Source organism: Chelonia mydas, chromosome 8 (assembly GCF_015237465.2).
Source record: "Chelonia mydas isolate rCheMyd1 chromosome 8, rCheMyd1.pri.v2, whole genome shotgun sequence".
NCBI lineage: Eukaryota > Metazoa > Chordata > Testudines > Cheloniidae > Chelonia > Chelonia mydas.
The window spans coordinates 100,086,557-100,104,276 of NC_057854.1; the positions used below are offsets into that span (position 1 = coordinate 100,086,557).

General features: G+C 44.7%; 1 protein-coding gene across 1 annotated transcript in view; it reads right to left on the reverse strand.

The window, feature by feature from the left end:
- Positions 1–6,683: 6,683 nt before the first annotated feature.
- The window catches only part of LOC102935382 (cytochrome P450 4B1), a 43,066-nt gene continuing 32,029 nt past the window's right edge, over positions 6,684–17,720 (reverse strand). The window contains exons 9-12 of the mRNA XM_007061593.4: positions 17,038–17,171; positions 15,763–15,827; positions 15,159–15,241; positions 6,684–6,984 (exon numbers count right to left, since the gene is read on the reverse strand). Of these exons, the coding sequence (XP_007061655.1) occupies positions 6,810–6,984; positions 15,159–15,241; positions 15,763–15,827; positions 17,038–17,171 (457 nt within the window). The 3' untranslated portion in view covers positions 6,684–6,809. The remainder of the gene's footprint in view (positions 6,985–15,158; positions 15,242–15,762; positions 15,828–17,037; positions 17,172–17,720) is intronic.

The window sequence follows — 17,720 nt, forward strand, 5'->3', positions numbered from 1 at the left end:
TGGTGGATGTGCAGGTGAACGAGTCTCTCATAGTGTGGCAAGCAGCAGACTTCTCTGTTTTCCCAGTCAGGGCAGCAGATAGATGACTCAGTTCCCCTGAGGAGAGAGTCCCCGACCACCACCACCCGCCTCCTTCTCTTGGGAGTGGTGGTCGTGGAACCCCCAACCTTAGGACAGGGCATCTCATACCTTTCAACTGGCGGAGTCTCCTTCTGCTCCCTTCCACCAGACATATCATCTGGGCCACTCCCCGCAATGGTACCTGTGGAGAGAACATGAAAACGGTTACTTACCTGTATCTGCGTTGCTGGTACATGGACTTTCCCCATTCTTCTGGAGGTCACAGCATGGGGAGGAGGTGGCCAGCCCTCTGTGAAGAAAGAAGTGGTTTGGGACTATTTAGAAAAACTGGACGTGCACAAGTCCATGGGGCTGGATGCGCTGCATCCGAGAATGCTAAAGGAATTGGCGGATGTGATTGCAGAGCCATTGGCCATTATCTTTGAAAACTCATGGCGATCAGGGGAAGTCCCGGAAGACTGGAAAAAGGCTAATGTAGTGCCCATCTTTAAAAAGGGAAGAAGGAGGATCCTGGGAACTACAGGCCAGTCAGCCTCACCTCAGTCCCCGGAAAAATCATGGAGCATGTCCTCAAAGAATCAATTCTGAAGCACTTAGACAAGAAGAAAGTGATCAGGAACAGTCAGCATGGATTCACCAAGGGCAAGTCATGCCTGATTAATCTAATTGCCTTCTATGATGAGATAACTGGTTCTGTGGTAGGTGGGTAGAAAGTTGGCTAGATTGTTGGGCTCAACGGGCAGTGATCCATGTCTAGTTGGCAGCTGGTATCTAGTGGAGTGCCCCAAGGGTCGGTCCTGGGGCCGGTTTTGTTCAATATCTTCATTAATGATCTGGAGGATGGTGTGGATTGCACCCTCAGCAAGTTTGCAGATGACACTAAACTGGGAGGAGTGGTAGATACACTGGAGGGAAGGGATAGGATACAGAGGGACCTAGACAAATTGGAGGATTGGGCCAAAAGAAATCTGATGAGGTTCAACAAGGACAAGTGCAGAGTCCTGCACTTAGGACGGAAGAATCCCATGCACCGCTATAGACTAGGGACCGAATGGCTCTGCAGCAGTTCAGCAGAAAAGGACCTAGGGGTTACAGTGGACGAGAAGCTGGATATGAGTCAACAGTGTGCCCTTGTTGCCAAGAAGGCCAATGGCATTTTGGGATGTATAAGTAGGGGCATTGCCAGCAGATCGAGGGACGTGATTGTTCCCCTCTATTCGACATTGGTGAGGCCTCATCTGGAGTACTGTGTCCAGTTTTGGGCCTCCCACTACAAGAAGGATGTGGAAAAATTGGAAAACGTCCAGCGGAGGGCAACAAAAATGATTAGGGGACTGGAACACATGACTTATGAGGATAGGCTGAGGGAACTGGGATTGTTTAATCTACGGAAGAGAAGAATGAGGGGGGATTTGATAGTTGCTTTCAACTACCTGAAAGGGGGTTCCAAAGAGGATGGATCTAGACTGTTCTCAGTGGTAGCAGATGACGGAAAGAGGAGTAATGGTCTCAAGTTACAGTGGGGGAGGTTTAGGTTGGATATTAGGAAAAACTTTTTCACGAGGAGGGTGGTGGAACACTGGAATGGGTTACCTAGGGAGGTGGTGGAATCTCCTTCCTCAGAAGTTTTAAGGTCAGGTTTGACAAAGCCCTGGCTGGGATGATTTAGTTGGGGATTGGTCCTGCTCTGGACAGGGGGTTGGACTAGATGACCTCCAGAGGTCCCTTCCAACTCTGATATTCTATGATTCGGCCCTATGATGGTGTCCCCTGAATAGATATGTGGACACAGTTGGCAATGGGCTTTGTTGCAAGGATAGGTTCCTGGGTTAGTGGTTCTGTTGTGTGGTTGCTGGTGAGTATTTGCTTCAGGTTGGGGGGCTGTCTGTAAGCAAGGACTGGCCTGTCTCCCAAGATCCATGAGAGTGAAGGTTCATCCTTCAGGATAGGTTGTAGATCCTTGATGATGCGTTGGAGAGGTTTTAGTTGGGGGCTGAAGGTGATGGCTAGTGGCGTTCTGAATTAAAAGGATACAAAGTGCTCTGTGTCCACGGTCCTGAAGCTGGTCATCTTTTGAAAGAGTAAGTCTGTGCCACTTTAACTCACGTGTGTAATTTACAAGGGTCATGGAGGAATGCTCCACCATTGCTGTTGTTCTTATTATTTATTTCCCATGCAAGGCCGCTGCACCATTGTGTGAGGTGCTGCACAAACACATCATTAGAGATAGTCCTTCCTCTGAAGACCTAAAAAGATCATCGGTGCTTGTCATTCAGATCAGACAGGCTCTTGGCATAATCTTCACTTTCCTTCTGCCTGACTAAAGGCGTGACCTTCACCTGAAGGAAGAACCCTCCGAGGAAATTAACATTCAAATAGTCCACAGGGAAGACAACGGACATTTATTTGGTACTTGGTTTCCTCACAGGGGCTAACGGATTTAGCACATTCAAAACACAATAGTGAGAAGAGCCTGTGACTGGTTGTTTAGTCCACGGAGGTCTAGGTATATAGGAACTGATCCAAAGGCCATTAAAGTCATTAGCAAGACTTCCCATTGATGTCAATATGCTTTGGATCAGATCCATATTTGATATATCTTCATTATGTTATGGCCTAGCTAGATTGTAACCTTATTATTGAGGCTGTAGCTGGGCCTCTATAGCTGCGTTAAAATTGTGATCTATCACTTTAAATTCTATGGGGTTTTCCTGGTCTTGTTTGCAGGCGAGGGGGCTCTATAGGAAGCATATGATCTGGGTCTTTTAGTAACCAACTTGCAGAGAGCCATCCTAGAGTGAGGTGAGTTGACTTGAGTTGTGCCTGTTTTGTCTCTCTCTCTTTTGGGGTATCATTCTGCATCCTAAGAAACAAAATAGTGTTACATTGCAACCTTCCAGCAAGAGTATTTTACGTTATCTAACTCCAACTGGCATAATTGCAAAAGCAGGACATAATTTTACCTGTGGAGTTCAGCGAATGGGATGCACCACTTGTAGGTAGCCCAAAGGGTAATGGCAGCATAAGAGTTTGCAGGGCTATAAATGTGCCATATCCCCCTGGCTGGAATTGGACCAATATCCAGTTCCTAAACCACAAGATTTATTTGCAAAGCTGACAGTGGGAGTGAAGTTTACTAAAGTAGACTTGTCTCAAGCTGACCTGCAGATGGCATTGGAGCTAGATTCAAAAAAATGTGGGCAATGAACACATATAAGGTGCTATTTAGACATGAAATATTATCCTATGGGGTAGCTAGTGCGTGTGTTATGTTTCAAAGAATAATGGATCAGTTAGTGCTGGTGGTAAATGGTGTTGCCTTTTATTTGGATGATGCATTCATTCATAGATTCCAAGGCCAGAAGGAACCACTCTGATCATCTAGTCTGACCTCCTGGATAACACGGGAATTTCCCCCAAATAATTTCTACAGCAGATCTTGTTTTAAAAAATCCAATCTTGATTTTAAAGTTGGCTGCTGGAGAACACACCACAAGTCTGGGTAAATTGTTCTGATGGTTAATTACCCTCACTGTTAAAAAGATACACCTGATTTCCAGTCTGAATTTGTCTAGCTTCCACTGCCAACCTTTGGATAGTGTTACCTTTGTCTGCTATGTCAGAAGAACATTTAAAAATCCTAGAGGGGTTCTAAAGAGCTTGTAAAAACATGGCTTTAAAGATAAGCGTGCTTTTTTTCAAAATCAGGTTACTTCATCCAGCCATTTTCTAGATGCAGGAGTACACCTGTTAAAAGTGATGACAAAAGCCATTCAGAATGCCCCTGGGCTATGTAATGTCTCAGAGCTTAGATCGTTTCAGGCTATGTTAAAACTATTATGGAAGAGTCATTCAAAATTTATCAGCAGTAACCAGTCTGATGTCTGCCTGGTTATGGAGACATATGAAGTGGGTTTGGACAGAAAAAAGAAAATAAGGCTTTGGATAAAACAAAAAAGAAATGAAGTCATGCCTGCCTATTGGTGCATTTTAATCTGGAGCTTCCCACAATGCTAGCCTGTGATGTATCTCCTGTAGGAATTGAGGTTTTTGTTTCGCACCTTTGTAAAGACGGGAGTGAAAAACCCATAACATCTGCTCCCAGAACATTGCCAAAGGCCAAGAAAAAATACTCACAGATAGAAAAAGAGACTTGGGTTATTAATTTCCATGAGTACCTGTTTGTAAAAAAATTTGCCCTCGTTACCAATCATAAACCAACGGTAAAAATAATGGACCCAGATGTAGGCATTCCCCCACTAGCGGCAGCTAGAGTTCAAAGAGGGGGTTTTGATCTTAGCTACCTACTAAGATGGGATATATTATAGACCATCTGAAAACCATGCTAATGCAGATGCATTGTCCTGTTTGCCCTTGCACACAGGGAAACGGAGAGAGGAAAATTCCATGGACAGAGTCTCTTTCCTAGATGACCTCCCTATTACAGCTAAGGAAGTTGCTCTCTTAACAAGACAAAAACGTGATTTAGCTAAAGATGATGCACCCACACTTGAGACTGGCCAAATCACACAACCAAAGAGCAACTTAGCCGTTACTATTTCAGGAAACTGGAGATAGCCATGCAGAAGGGTTGTTTGCTATGGGGAATACAAGTGATAATGCCAATATGTGAACAGAAAAGGATGCTGGTGGAATTACACAAGCAGCACTGAGGGTTAATACATATGGAAGGGATGGCCAGAAATTGTTTTTGGTGGCCGGCTTTAGATTAAGATTTAGAAATGGAAAGTAGCCAGTGTGACTCCCGTTATAGCCATAGGAACATGCCAGAAGGGACACTGTCACCCTGGCAGCAGCTGTGCATTGGCTTTGCAGAAAAAGCAAATATATTTAGTAGTGGTTAATGATTATTCTTGGTGGCCAGAGGTGGGGCACATGATTTAAAACCTCTTCTGTAATAAACAACTGAAGTGCTTTGCAATATTTGCCACTTATGGGTTATCCGAGGAACTCTTTCCACATTACAGTCCATAGTTTAGTTCTGGGATTTTCAGACATTCCCACAGCAAAATTCAGTGAAACATATTAAGTCAGCTACCTACCACCCAGCATCACATGGACTGGCAGAGAGTATTGTGATGACATTAAAACAAGGACTAGACAAAAATGAATGGCCACATTGCATTGCAAATTCCCTACTCTCATATAGGTCTACCCCACAGCCTGCCACTCAGAAGACTCCAGCTGCTTTGTTTTTAAAATGCTAGTTATGTACTAAATTTGACCTGACCTATGGAGAGCACTCGACAAAAGATGTGACAGAGTGAAAAAACCTACCCCATAAACCTGCCAGGTTTTTCTGCTGAAGGCAGATAGTGTTGGTGCAAAATCACATTGGAGGGATGAAGTGGGGGGAAAGCTGTAAAGCAGATATTGGGACTAGAGACATATTTGGTAGAGGTAAAATGGGAAATAATGAAGAGGCCCATGGATCAACTGTTACCAGACAGAACCTCAGTACGGTTACAGAATGCGGCCCTTGACATCAGTGAGGATGGGTGTAGCTTTTGTTGGCCAGAGGAGGAGGAGGAGAAAGCACTGGAGATAATGGCCAAGAGAGAGAGAGGGATAGTGCTTCTATTGGGGGCCACCCAAACAGGTCAAAGGTCAGGTGTCACTTTCTCTCCATGGCAGGCACCACTGGCCTCCGCAAAATCACAGACCTCCTCTAAGGTTAAATTAGTGATTTTTTTTAAAATTGTGTTTGAGGAATTTACAAGGGAGGAGTGTGGTGGATTGAAAAGTGTGTTCAAATTGTGATCTATCACTTTAAATTCTCAGGTTGGGGGGTCTCTCTGTTTATTGGTTGTTTTGCATTATGGTTCTGAATTCTAAGAAAATAAAGTTATATTGCAACCTTCCAACATGAGTATTTAAGTTCTTATCTAACTTCTCTGTGTGCATCTGATAAACACAACGAGGAGAAAGCCTGGGGAGTCATTCCACACAAGAGCCGGAGCACAACCCTGCTGAGCCCAGGAAGGGCGAAGAGTCTGTGGAGGAGTGAGTCTGGTTAGGAGCAAAGAGTTATGTTTCTCTAAGTTTATTTTATTGGCTCTATGTTTACCCCAGAATGGGTGGGACAGAACTTGACCTGACTAGAGAAGGAGTGCCTGCAACGCTACCTCTAGCCATGAGGGGGCATGCCAGCAGTGAGTCCACTCTTCTACCCTGTTAAAGAGTGATCATTTGTCAAGAGTTGCCACATAGAGGAATCTGAGATACCATAGTTTCCCCCTGTACCTAGCAAAGGAAATAAAAGCTTTAAGGTCACAACGAAGTTCCTATTTGGAGAAATTGTCTTTAAATGGTGACTACTGGATCAAATTTTCAAATCTCATCTGATAACAGAGGCCTAAATCTCCCGCTTGTATCAATCAACTAAACTCCGATGAAATCAGTGGAGCTAGGTTGATTTACACTGTCTGAAGATCTGATTCACATTTTTCTCCCTTGCTGATCAATCTAATTTTTCTGTCCCTCTGTCATTAAAGTAACCAGAAAGTGTTTGGGAATACAGTTTTAATGGAAGACATCATATGGCTCAGAATAAATATATATATATGTCTTTGACTGGTCCAACAAGCAACCTTTCAGGCTCAAAGGGAGTGGGGATCTTTTTTTCCCCGAAGATGGGATTTTTAATGCATTTGATCATCAAACAGCTTACAAATCTCTTATGTATTTTGCCCACTCATTTCACAATGTCAATGCCAGTGGATTTTCTTCAAGTGCACATGTATCCCATTCTTGGATCGTAAGACCAACTGGGGTATTTTCCTGGGAGTCTTCGCTGGATTGGGTGAAAACTCAAAACGTAGCAGGGACAAAGCAATGGCCACTTTCATCTCGATCATGGCAAATTGCTGCCCAATACAGTTCCTGAGAAGAGAGAGATGAAACCAGTGAGATTCCCGAACCTGAGGATCCTGGTGCTTGCTCCAAAGTTTATGGGGCATTCCACCACTTGACTTCAAGTGCTCTTGTATCAGGCGTATTAAGATTCTTTCATGTCCCATTAATCCAACAAAAAGAGAGCGCTTTAAAAGATTTAGTTTATTGTTCACTGTTTGCCAATTCTCTGACTGGGCTAATTGCTGCTCAGCAATTCCCTATGCTCCATGTGGTTCATGCCTAAAGGAATCGAACTGGTTTAAGCCATCAGACTCATTAGTTTATATTTTAGGATCAGTCCAAACCTTCCATAGACTCCAGCATTGTTGTTCATTGAATATATAGAATTCTACAGCTACAAGGAAGAAACAACATGCAACTCTTAGCACGAACAGAAGATTAGATCAGGTTTTACTATCTCCTTAGTGGAGCCTTAATACCAGGAGATGGCACTGCCCTTAATATGTAGGTGATGTCAATATACATGTCTTGACTATAAAGTAACCTCGAGAATTGTTACCCATCACATATTAGTTAAGCAAAATGTCGCCAAAGCTGGTGCAAATTGACATCACTCTATTGACTTAAAAGGAGAAATGCTGACTTACACCAGTGGAGGATCTAGCTTCTGGAGTGCATTGTTTGGCCACTCATGCAGCCCTTCAAGCACTGTAATTCTGAAAGGAGGGACTGAAGGACAGGAAAATGCGTCACTCAAGAAATGACCAATATCTTGACACCTGATGGCATGGCTGATTGTTAACGTAACGGGGATGGGCAAACTCAGGTGCAGGTTTGGTTTTGCAGCACCTTGTTGGTTAGGGTGGTCTTTTTGCAAAACCAAGGACAGTTCAGCTACAGCACCCTGCATAGCAGGACCATTGTTGTTCATAAGATCATAAGAACATAAGAATGGCCATACTGGGTCAGACCAAAGGTCCATCTAGCCCAGTATCCTGTCTTCTGACAGTGTGCAATGCCAGGGGCTTCAGAGGGAATGAACAGAACAGGTAATCATCAAGTGATCCATCCCCTGTCGCTCATTCCTAGCTTCTGGCAAACAGAACTAGGGACACGATTCCTGCTAATCCTGACTTGTAGCCATTGATAGACCTATCCTCCATGAACGGATCCAGTTCTTTTTTGAACCCTGTTATAGTCTTGGCCTTCACAACATCCTCTGGCAAAGAGTTACACAGGTTGACTGCACTGTGTGAAGAAATACTTCTTTTTGTTTGTTTTAAACCTGCTGCCTATTACTTTCATTTGGTGACCGCTAGTTCTTGTGTTATGTTCTTGTGTACACTTCCTTATTTGCTTTCTACACACCAGTCATGATTTTATAGACCTCTATCATATCCCCGCTTAGTCGTCTCTTTTCCAAGCTGAAAAGTCCCAGTCTTATTAATCTCTCCTCATATGGAAGCCATTCCATACCCCTGATAATTTTTGTTGCCCTTCTCTGTACCTTTTCCAATTCCAATATATCTTTTTTGAGGTGGGGCGACCAGATCTAAACGCAGTATTCAAGATGTAGGCATACCATAGATTTATATAGAGGCAATATGATATTTTCTGTCTTATCATCTATCCCTTTCCTAATGATTCGCAACATTCTATTCACTTTTTTGGCTGCCGCTGCACATTGAGTGGATGTTTTCAGAGAACTATCCACAGTGACTCCAAGATCTCTTTCTTGAGTGCTAACAGCTGATTTAGACCCCATCCTTTTATGTGTATATAAAGAAGCTGAGGGGCAGTAAGATAAATGGTTCTGGCCTTTCTCCAATTTTATTATTCTATGACTCTTTAATATTTGCATATATTCACTTTTTAAATTTTGTAAAAACCAAGTTGTGTTCAATTATTATTACATTTATACAAAAAATAAAAATTGACAACTATCCAAGGTTCTAGGCACCTCTGCCATAGGACCAATGAGATTGCCCCCAGAACACTTGACTTCCCTCTCCTCTCTCAAAGAGAAAGATATACATAAACACCTCACAGGAGCCTACATAAATACATGTGTCTTGCAGTATGCTCTGAAGATCAGTAGATTTGAGCTTTCTTGGACCAGGGTTGCAAGTCTGTCCCAGAGCTCAGGGACCCTCATAGAGAAGGGGTTCCCACCAGCCCAGCCTCTCTCCAGTCGAGGGGGAGCCCACTTGAGCACCTCTGCCAATCTCAACTGAGGCTGTATGGCATGGGGAGAGATCACAGGGATCTTAAGCAAAAACTCTTCCACTGTGGAAAGCAGTGCATAGAGAAAGACACAAGAAAATAACAGGGAAAGAAATAGAAAACTCTTCCTTTCCCTAATGAAAGGGTCAAATACTGAGCTCTTTGCCTTTCTTTTTACTCACTCCCATTGATTTCTATCATAGTTTATCTGTGCAAGAACAGAATAAAGGACTCAGAATGGATCAGCAAGGACAGCTGCCTCTTGGAGGTCAGAAAAAGAAGGCTAAAGAGAGAACTGCCAAAAGCCAAGCTGAGCCGGACCTTGCAGAGGAAAAAAAAATCCAATGGTAAAAGGTACTTTAGCCAGGTAAATAAAAAAGAAAACAAGGAAAGAAGAACTGGGACCACTAAGGACTGAGGATGGGGTGGAGATTAAAGAGATAATCTAGGTATGGTCAAACACAAAAATGAACATTTAGCCTCAGTTTTTAGTAAGGATAATGAGGCACTTGGGGACAGTGGCAAGGTGGCTAATGGGAACAAGGCTATGAAGTAGAAATTACCACATTTGAGGTGGAATCCAAATTCAAACAGTTTAATGGGATCAAATTGGGGGCTGGATAATCTCCACCCAAGAATATTAAAGAAAATTCACACACGCAATTGAAAGCCCAATTGCAAGGATTTTTAGTGAATCCATAAACTCGGGAGTCGTACCGTGTGGCTGGAGAATTGTATATATAGTAGCTATACTCAAGAAGTGGAGGGGGCGGGGGCGGGAGGAAGAAGTGATTCAGGAAACTACAGGCCCATTAGTTTGACCTCAATTGTATGCAAGGTCTTAGATCAAATTTTGAAATAGAAAGTAATTAAAGATATCGAGATAAATGGCAATTGGGATAAAATACAACATGGTTTTTAAAAAGAGAGATTGTGCCAGACTAACCTGATCTCTTTCTTTGGGAAGATAACCGATTTTGTAGACAAAGGAAATGCAGTAGATCTAATCTACTTGCCTTTCAGTAAAGCATTTGATACAGTTCCACGTGGGAAATTATTAGTAAAATTGGAGAAGATGGAGATTGATACAAGAACTGAAAGGTGGATAGGGACCAATTAAAGAGGAGATTGCAATGGGCCATACTGAAAGGTGAACTGTGAGGCTGGAGCAAGGTTACTAATGTAGTTCCTCAAGGATAAATCTTGGGACCAATCTTCATTAACCTTTTCATTAATGACCTTGGCACAAAAAGTGGCTAATAAAATTTGCTGCTGACACAAAGGTGGGAGGTATTGCCAATATGGACGAGGACCAGAATATCATACAAGAAGTTTTGGATGATCTTGAAAACTGGAGTAATAGAAATGGGATGAAATTTAATAGGGCAAAGTGCATGGTCGTGCACTTAAGGACTACCAAAAAGATTTTTTGCTATAAGCTGCAGATTTACCAGTTGAAAGCAGCAGAGGAGGAGAAAGATCTGAGCATACTGGTTGATCACAGGATGACTATAAGCCACCAATATGATTTGGTGTGAAAAAAGCTAGTGCAATCCTAGCGTGCATTCAGCAAGGTATTTTCAATAGAGATAGGGAAGTGTTAGTACCATTATACAAGGCACTGGTGAGACCTCATCTGGAATACTGTGTGCAATTCTTGTCTCCCAAGTTTAAGAAAGATTAATTCAAACTGGGACACATACAGAGCAGGGCTACTACATTGATGAGAGGAATGGAGAACTTACAAGAGGAGACTTAAGGAGCTTGGCTTCTTTAGCCTAACAAAAGGAAGGGTGAGGGGAGATATTGCTCTGCGTAAATACATCAGAGGGATAAACATCGTTGCGGGAGAGGAGTTAAGGTAAGGGCCAATATTGGCACAAAACTGGATATAAACTGGCCATTAACAAGTTTAGGCTTGAAATTAGATGAAGGTGTCTAACCACCAGAGAACTGAAGTTCTGGAACAGCCTTCCAAGGGCAGTTGTGGGGGCGAGAAACCTAATTTGTTTAAAGACTGAGCTTGATAAGTTTATGGAGGGAATGTTATGATGAGGTTGCTTACAATGCATATGGCCCATCCACAACTGCTATAAGCAAATATCTCCAATGGCCGGAGATGGGACACTAGAGGGGGAGTGCTCTGAGTTACTGCAGAGAATTCTTTCCCAGGTGTCTGGCTGGTTGGTCTCACCCACATGCCCAGGGTCTAACTGATCTCCATATTTGGGGTCAGGAAAGGTGTTTTCTCCCAGGTCAGATCGGCAAAGACCCTCAGAGGGTTTCACATTCCTCTGCAGTGTAACGAATGGGCCATTTGCTGGCTTGAACTAAAGTAAAGGTTGGAGTTTCTGTAACTTAAGGCTTTAAATCAAGATTTAAGGACTTCAGTAACTCAGCCAGAGGTTTGGGATTTACTGCAGGAGTGGGTGGGTGAGGTTCTGTGCCTGCAATGTTCAGGAGGCCAGATTAGATGATCATGAAGGTCCCTTCTGCCCCTGAAGTCTATGAGTCGATGAGGGCTGGGTCCAATCAATGCAATTCTAAATGATTATTTCAATGTTTCTTGCATGCTGCTGGAAGGAGCAGCTGGCCTCATGTTTGGCATTTTCTATACTCTTGTTTTCCCCCTTTCTCTTGACCCCACATCCCAGTTATCCCCTTTAAAACATAAACATGTACTTAACAGCTCTCGATTCACCTTCTCACTTGAAGGAAAACTCTGAAGTAGCCCTGCTGCCTTTCAAATATTGCTAAGCGCCATAGGCTGGAGGAGAAAATGTGGCATGTCTCTTTAAATTGAAGCCAGTGGAGAAATTCTAATGGCCAACCCCACCCAGGTCCCCTCCTCCTCCTCCCTCACAGCCAGCAAATCTCTCCAGGCAGCTGGGCTGATTTGAAAAGAAGCTGACTCACTAGACAGACCTTCCCACCCCTTTTCCGCCCACCCCCTTTCCGTATTTCCCCATCCTCTGTCTGTCACGGGAATGTGGGCTTTCCTTTCTGTGTGGGTGATGAGCTTGCAGCCAGACGTCCTTGGGAGTTGATGATTGTGACAGTGTGCACAGGGCTGAATCTGATCCTCGGCAAATAAGGGGTTAACCTCAGCTCAGCTTCCCCCGTCCCTCCACAGGTGCTTAAGGCCATGGTTATAAATTATTGCTTGGGAGATAGAGAGGAGAGAGAATGGTTTTGGCAGGAACAGGTTCCAGGCTCAGGGTCACCGGACTGGGTTGATTCCCGAGCTGGGGAGCTCGCTATTTCCTTTCTTCACTTAAATTACTTTAATTTGCCTTTTTGCTATAAATATTATGCCTCCAGGAAGACCTTGCCGACTGTAATTGTATCTTTTTTCCCCCCAGCCATTCTTCCAGCTTATAGTAACCTCATGAAAAAGGCCCGATATGACCAATCAGAATGTGATCTTGAATAATTTGAGCCTAATTCACTTCTCCGTCACTCCTACTTTGTGCTGGTGAAATGCCCTTGATTTCAACAGACTGATGCTGGAATAAAATAGCAGTAGCCCAGTGGCAAATTATGCTTCTGGCATCCTAAATCAGATTGTAACGAATAGGTAGGATCATGTTCCATGTCTGGGTGTATAATCCCTAATATTCTCAGCAGAGCCAGGAAGGGCAGCATAACCGTGTAATAATGTGTAAATGATACGGGAAAGCACAGTAGACTTCCCCTGGTTGGATTTCTCCCTACTGTGTTCGGAAGGTGGAGTCACTTGTCCCCTGCTGGAGATGCCTTTCAGAAGCTAAATCAGGAAAGAATCAAATGGCTTTACTTAGAGTTTGTTTACCAAGCTTCAAATGATAAAACACCATTGTCTCCAGCTACATCTGTAATTTTAAGGCATGTGGTTTAATATTATGTCAGGTGTGAGAAGAAAACCCTCTAACTTGTGTTAATCAGCATCTGGGTGAGGCAGATTTTGTGCCTTTCTTGTAACTACGGTTATCTACAGTATGATTAAGTCAAGGGAACTCAAAGGCGCTACACTGATTGATCTACACCAGCGGGGGGCTCTGGCCCATGAACGTCTATGGAGCCCACCACGGGAGAAATCTCTGTGGGGGCATAAAGCTGCCCTAGTGTCCCCTGTGCCACGCTACTTGCAATCCCCAGGTGTAGCGGGTGGATCTTGGGAAAGGAGGTGTGATCATTGGGTCTGCGGATATACCCTCATTGTAAGCCCAGCTGTGAAAAGTGAGTGACAGTCCATAAAGGGTCACAATAATCTATAACAACCAATGTCAATGGGGAAAGGTGCAAAGGGGCAACAAACTGAATTAATCCAAACAAAAGGACCTCCTGGTCTAACTCGGGGAATGCATTTAGACCATGTCTGGAAAACAAGAGAAGTGCGGGACTGGAAATCAAAGGACCAAAACTGGTGTGTTGGAAATTAGGCCTAACTGGTGAATGCAGTAATGAGGACAAAATATTCTGCTCAAAACTCCCTTTTCTTTTCAAGAAGAAGCTGTCTGACAGCTGCTGGTTGGGGACAGGTAAACTGAAAGGAGCAAGCTTTGCTATGAGGGCAGTCATCACCACCATCTCCTGGGGCTCTGGGAGATACTGGGACATTGTTGGCCTTTGTCATCCTCATCCCGAGCAGAGTGAGACTCAGCTGACATCGCCAGCTCCACTATCCCAACCACCACCAGGGATGTGAGATTTTGTCCTTTTCCACCTTGTTTCTTCTCTTTCCTATTCCTTTCCTTTTTCCTTCTGTCTAATAAGAGTGGCTTAGCCGGCCGAGACTGTCTATTTTGCTGTGCTGCTGTAAGCCTGTGATCACAGAGGCAGTTTAAAAGCAATGCTCTAAACAGTCCCCGGCTAGTACGAGTTTGCCAAGTCTCAGAGCAGCTAATAAAAACGTGAGCCACACTTGTTTCTCCAACGCGGAGGTTGCAAGTAAAAGCCAACACCAGAGACAGAAGCTGCATTCCCTATCCTTGCTGTTCTTTTCTCCCCTAGCGTGTGGATTTGACTTGTTGTGTCTTTTAGGAAAGGGGACTGGATTTGCACAACCACAGCACCAAGCCACCTCAACTAACTTCTTCTCTTTCTCCCCAAAAGGACTGTTATTACCATCTTTAATACCAGCGAAGAGACTGTAAAATAGGAGGGTTTTCCTTCTAAAAACTCTCTCCGGCTAAAAGGAAAGGAATCAAGGCATGCTGTTAAAATGAAAGTCTTACTTAATACCTTACGTTTCAAATGCTTGAATTGTTTTCCCTTCTTTTCTGTATCTTTAATAGAAGATTTAAAAGATTTTTTCAGTGGAGCTACACAGACTTACACGAGCTGGGAATCTGACCCATTAACTTCCATGGAGCCCTTGTTGGGAGAAAACTTTGGGGGGTATAAAGCTGTCATAGTGACCCCTGTGCCAGTCCACTTCCTGGTCCCCAGTGTAGGGGGTGTGTCTTGGGAAAGGGGTTATCTCTGTGCTGAAATACCAATCTCTGGCTGTTGGAATGGACCCATGGCATCCAGGGTAATGTAAAGCAGCTCTGAGGCTGCTCTAAATTACTCCAGGGATCAAACCAGGAGCTGGCAGCCCGAGAAGAAGGGGCTGGAGGCTTCCAACCCCTTCTTTGTCTCCCATTCTTGGAGTCACTTCACACTGCTCTCTGTACATGGAACAATCTCCCATTTCCTGTCTACCTAGTGAACCCTCTCCCCTTTCAAATGCCTCCTTAAAACCCACTTCCCCAGGAATCCGCTCTGCCTTGCTTCCTGGCCAATGATCTCTCTGCACCATGTCCCTTCTGTTGCCTGACAGTATCTTCTCTCCCTTTTTCTTGTCTGCCGAAGGGCCCCATCCTGTTCCCGTTGGAGTCAGTGGCAAAATTCCCATCTGGATCAGGGCTTGAGCTCTTGGCAGCACTGACTCCCTTATAAAATGCTGCGTAGGTTTGTAGCACTAAATAGACATGAATACTAATGCTATACGCCACCTTGCTCCAGCTGAAAAAGGCATAAAAGCATGGGAGTGTCTCTGGGAGGAGTTCTCCGGCGAAAACCTCATGGGATCAAATACCTGTAATGAGAGTGTTTGATAACTCAGAAGAGATAACATCACTGTAGCACTCCTGTTTAGATTGGCAGCTGATTTCTCGTATTCCTGTTGCTTGCTGAATGATAGCCTCACTGTGTCATTGTTGCATAAGTGAAATTATAGCATTGCAAATTAGATGTGTCTCCAGCCAGAGGGCCACAACAGAGCCAGGTGTGGCAGGGAGCTTTATTGCATCCTTTGAGTAGGCGGAACCATGATACAGTGGATAAGGATGCTGTCCTGGCAGTCAGACCACCTGGATTCTATGTCCTGAAATGCTGTGTGACCTTTGGCAAGTCACTTCCCCTTTCATCTTTTCTCTGTCTGATCTATTTAGGCTGTAATCTCTATGGGGCAAGGGCCAGGATCTTGCTCTGTGTTTGTACAGCACCTAACACAACGGGGACCTGATCCAGGATGGGCCCCCTACCCCATTGGACGCTACCCCAGTACAGTAGCTGCAGGAAGCAGGTTGTTGTTATAAAGACAAAAGAGTACCGTACCTCAGGATCTTTCCATAATTTGGGATCCCGGTGTATAAGATAGATGTTTATTCCAACCAAAGTGCCTGCAAAGCAACAGAAGGGATAAAAAGCTCAAGAAAAAGACAGGTCTTGGACATAGCTTCTCTGCTTAACCTATGTTCTCTGTGGGGCTAAGTGTTCTTACAACCACAGTAGCTTGCATTTTTATGACCCCCATTTTCAGGCCACCCATCCCAGTGCAATTGCTCAGTGGGAAGGTATGACAGCTCTCCCCCTGAACTTCTGTGATAAGAGCAACAATAATATCTAGCTCTTCCCTAGTTGGGTTCTGTGACATGAAACCAGCTGGAGCTCCATCGCTCAGCCTGACTGTATGGCTCTGGAGCTCAACTGGAATCACGTGGGAGGCTTGGAACGGGCAACATATCAGCCCCGCTCCACCCAGTGTCCAGGCTGCAGAGTCTAGACATCCCTCAGGACTATTAGGGACAACACCAGGGAGCCCCTGCACCCCTGTTAAGTCTCCCCATCTCCACGGAAAGAGAAGTGAGGGGGCAGGTGGGACTCCACAGCTGAGAGTCAACTGCAGAAGCTCCATTTTACACCAGCCATTGGGGGTGGGCAGATCTGCTGGGCACAGAGATTTTCCCCTGGGGCAGTTGGGAACTGGGAAGATTGGACTACACCACCACCATGATCGTCTCCAGTCCTGCTGACCACCAGAGGAACATTTTTGTCCCCCTAGTTCCCTGTACAGCTCCAGGAGGACGACTGCAGCCCCACAGCTGCCGTAGTCTATGTGTGGAGGAGAGAAAGGGGCAGGATCTGTAGAGATTGGCAGCATGGGAAGTTCATGGACATATTCTCCTTTCAGCTGCTCAAGAGGTCCCAATCACAGTGTTACGGGGAGGGAGAGGAGAGGGGAAGCCTAGAAAGTCTTGCAATGAATGTGCTGAGATCACCATAACTGGAGAAGGCATTCAAGGCTAAGGCTAGTCCTTAGTCCCATCTACTAGGGATAATAGGCTCAGATGCAGCAATAATGAAGGCAGATAGACTATGTGACCCAACAGAGGCCACTTCGAGACCAAATAACTTCAGGTTTCTACATGGCCCGTTTAGTGAGCCCGGATTTGGTAAAGCTTAATGGAGTGGCTGTGGAAGAAATTTGTAGCTCTCGACAACCAGCAAGACAGACTCCAGAAACTTTGCTTCAAGAGGTGTTTGTCCTTTTAACTGGCTAGTACCCCTCACATAAGGTCTAATCGAAAAGGGGAAATGGAGGAAACCGACCTTCTGGTAAATAACGTCCGTCATGGAACGTGATGGGTTTGCTGAGCTGGCGGCTCACAAGAGGCACTGGAGGGAGAATACGCATACTCTCCTTGATGCACATTGTGGTGTAAGGCATCTTACCAAGGTCATCCCTGCAAGCAAGAGAAATTGAGTGACACCCTCCTTCTCGATGCAGTAATACTGACAGGCCATCTCTGTGCTGAGAATCCACGCTGCAGGTTGCATACAAAACCGGCACCCAGTGTCCAGGCTGAGCTGCCGACCCTATCGTTCTGCCTAAAATGATCATTTTCACTAGACCTGCCAGGCTGGATTTTACACTGACAACTTCGCTCCTTTGATTCTATTTTTTAAGCCTGTAAAATACAGTTAAATTTTCTCCCAGGTGATGAAAATCAGCACAAAGGGAGGATGTCGTGAAGCTCTTTAACTTCTGCAGACTATGGTGTGCGGCTTGGAGGGTCAGTAAGTTTGGCCACCTCAGTATATGAGAATGGCAGTTGCTCAGCTAATCGGCTCATGGGGTCATATCCCCTGAGCTTGTTTGGTTTGTTTGTTAGATCTGTAACTCTTCTGCTTTTCCAATGAGTCTAGTGTGTCTGATCCGTGGAAGGGCAGGGGGCGGGGCTGGGAGTTCTGCTACTTTCCCTGCTTGGAAGGGCCGCAGAGAAAGGAGCAGA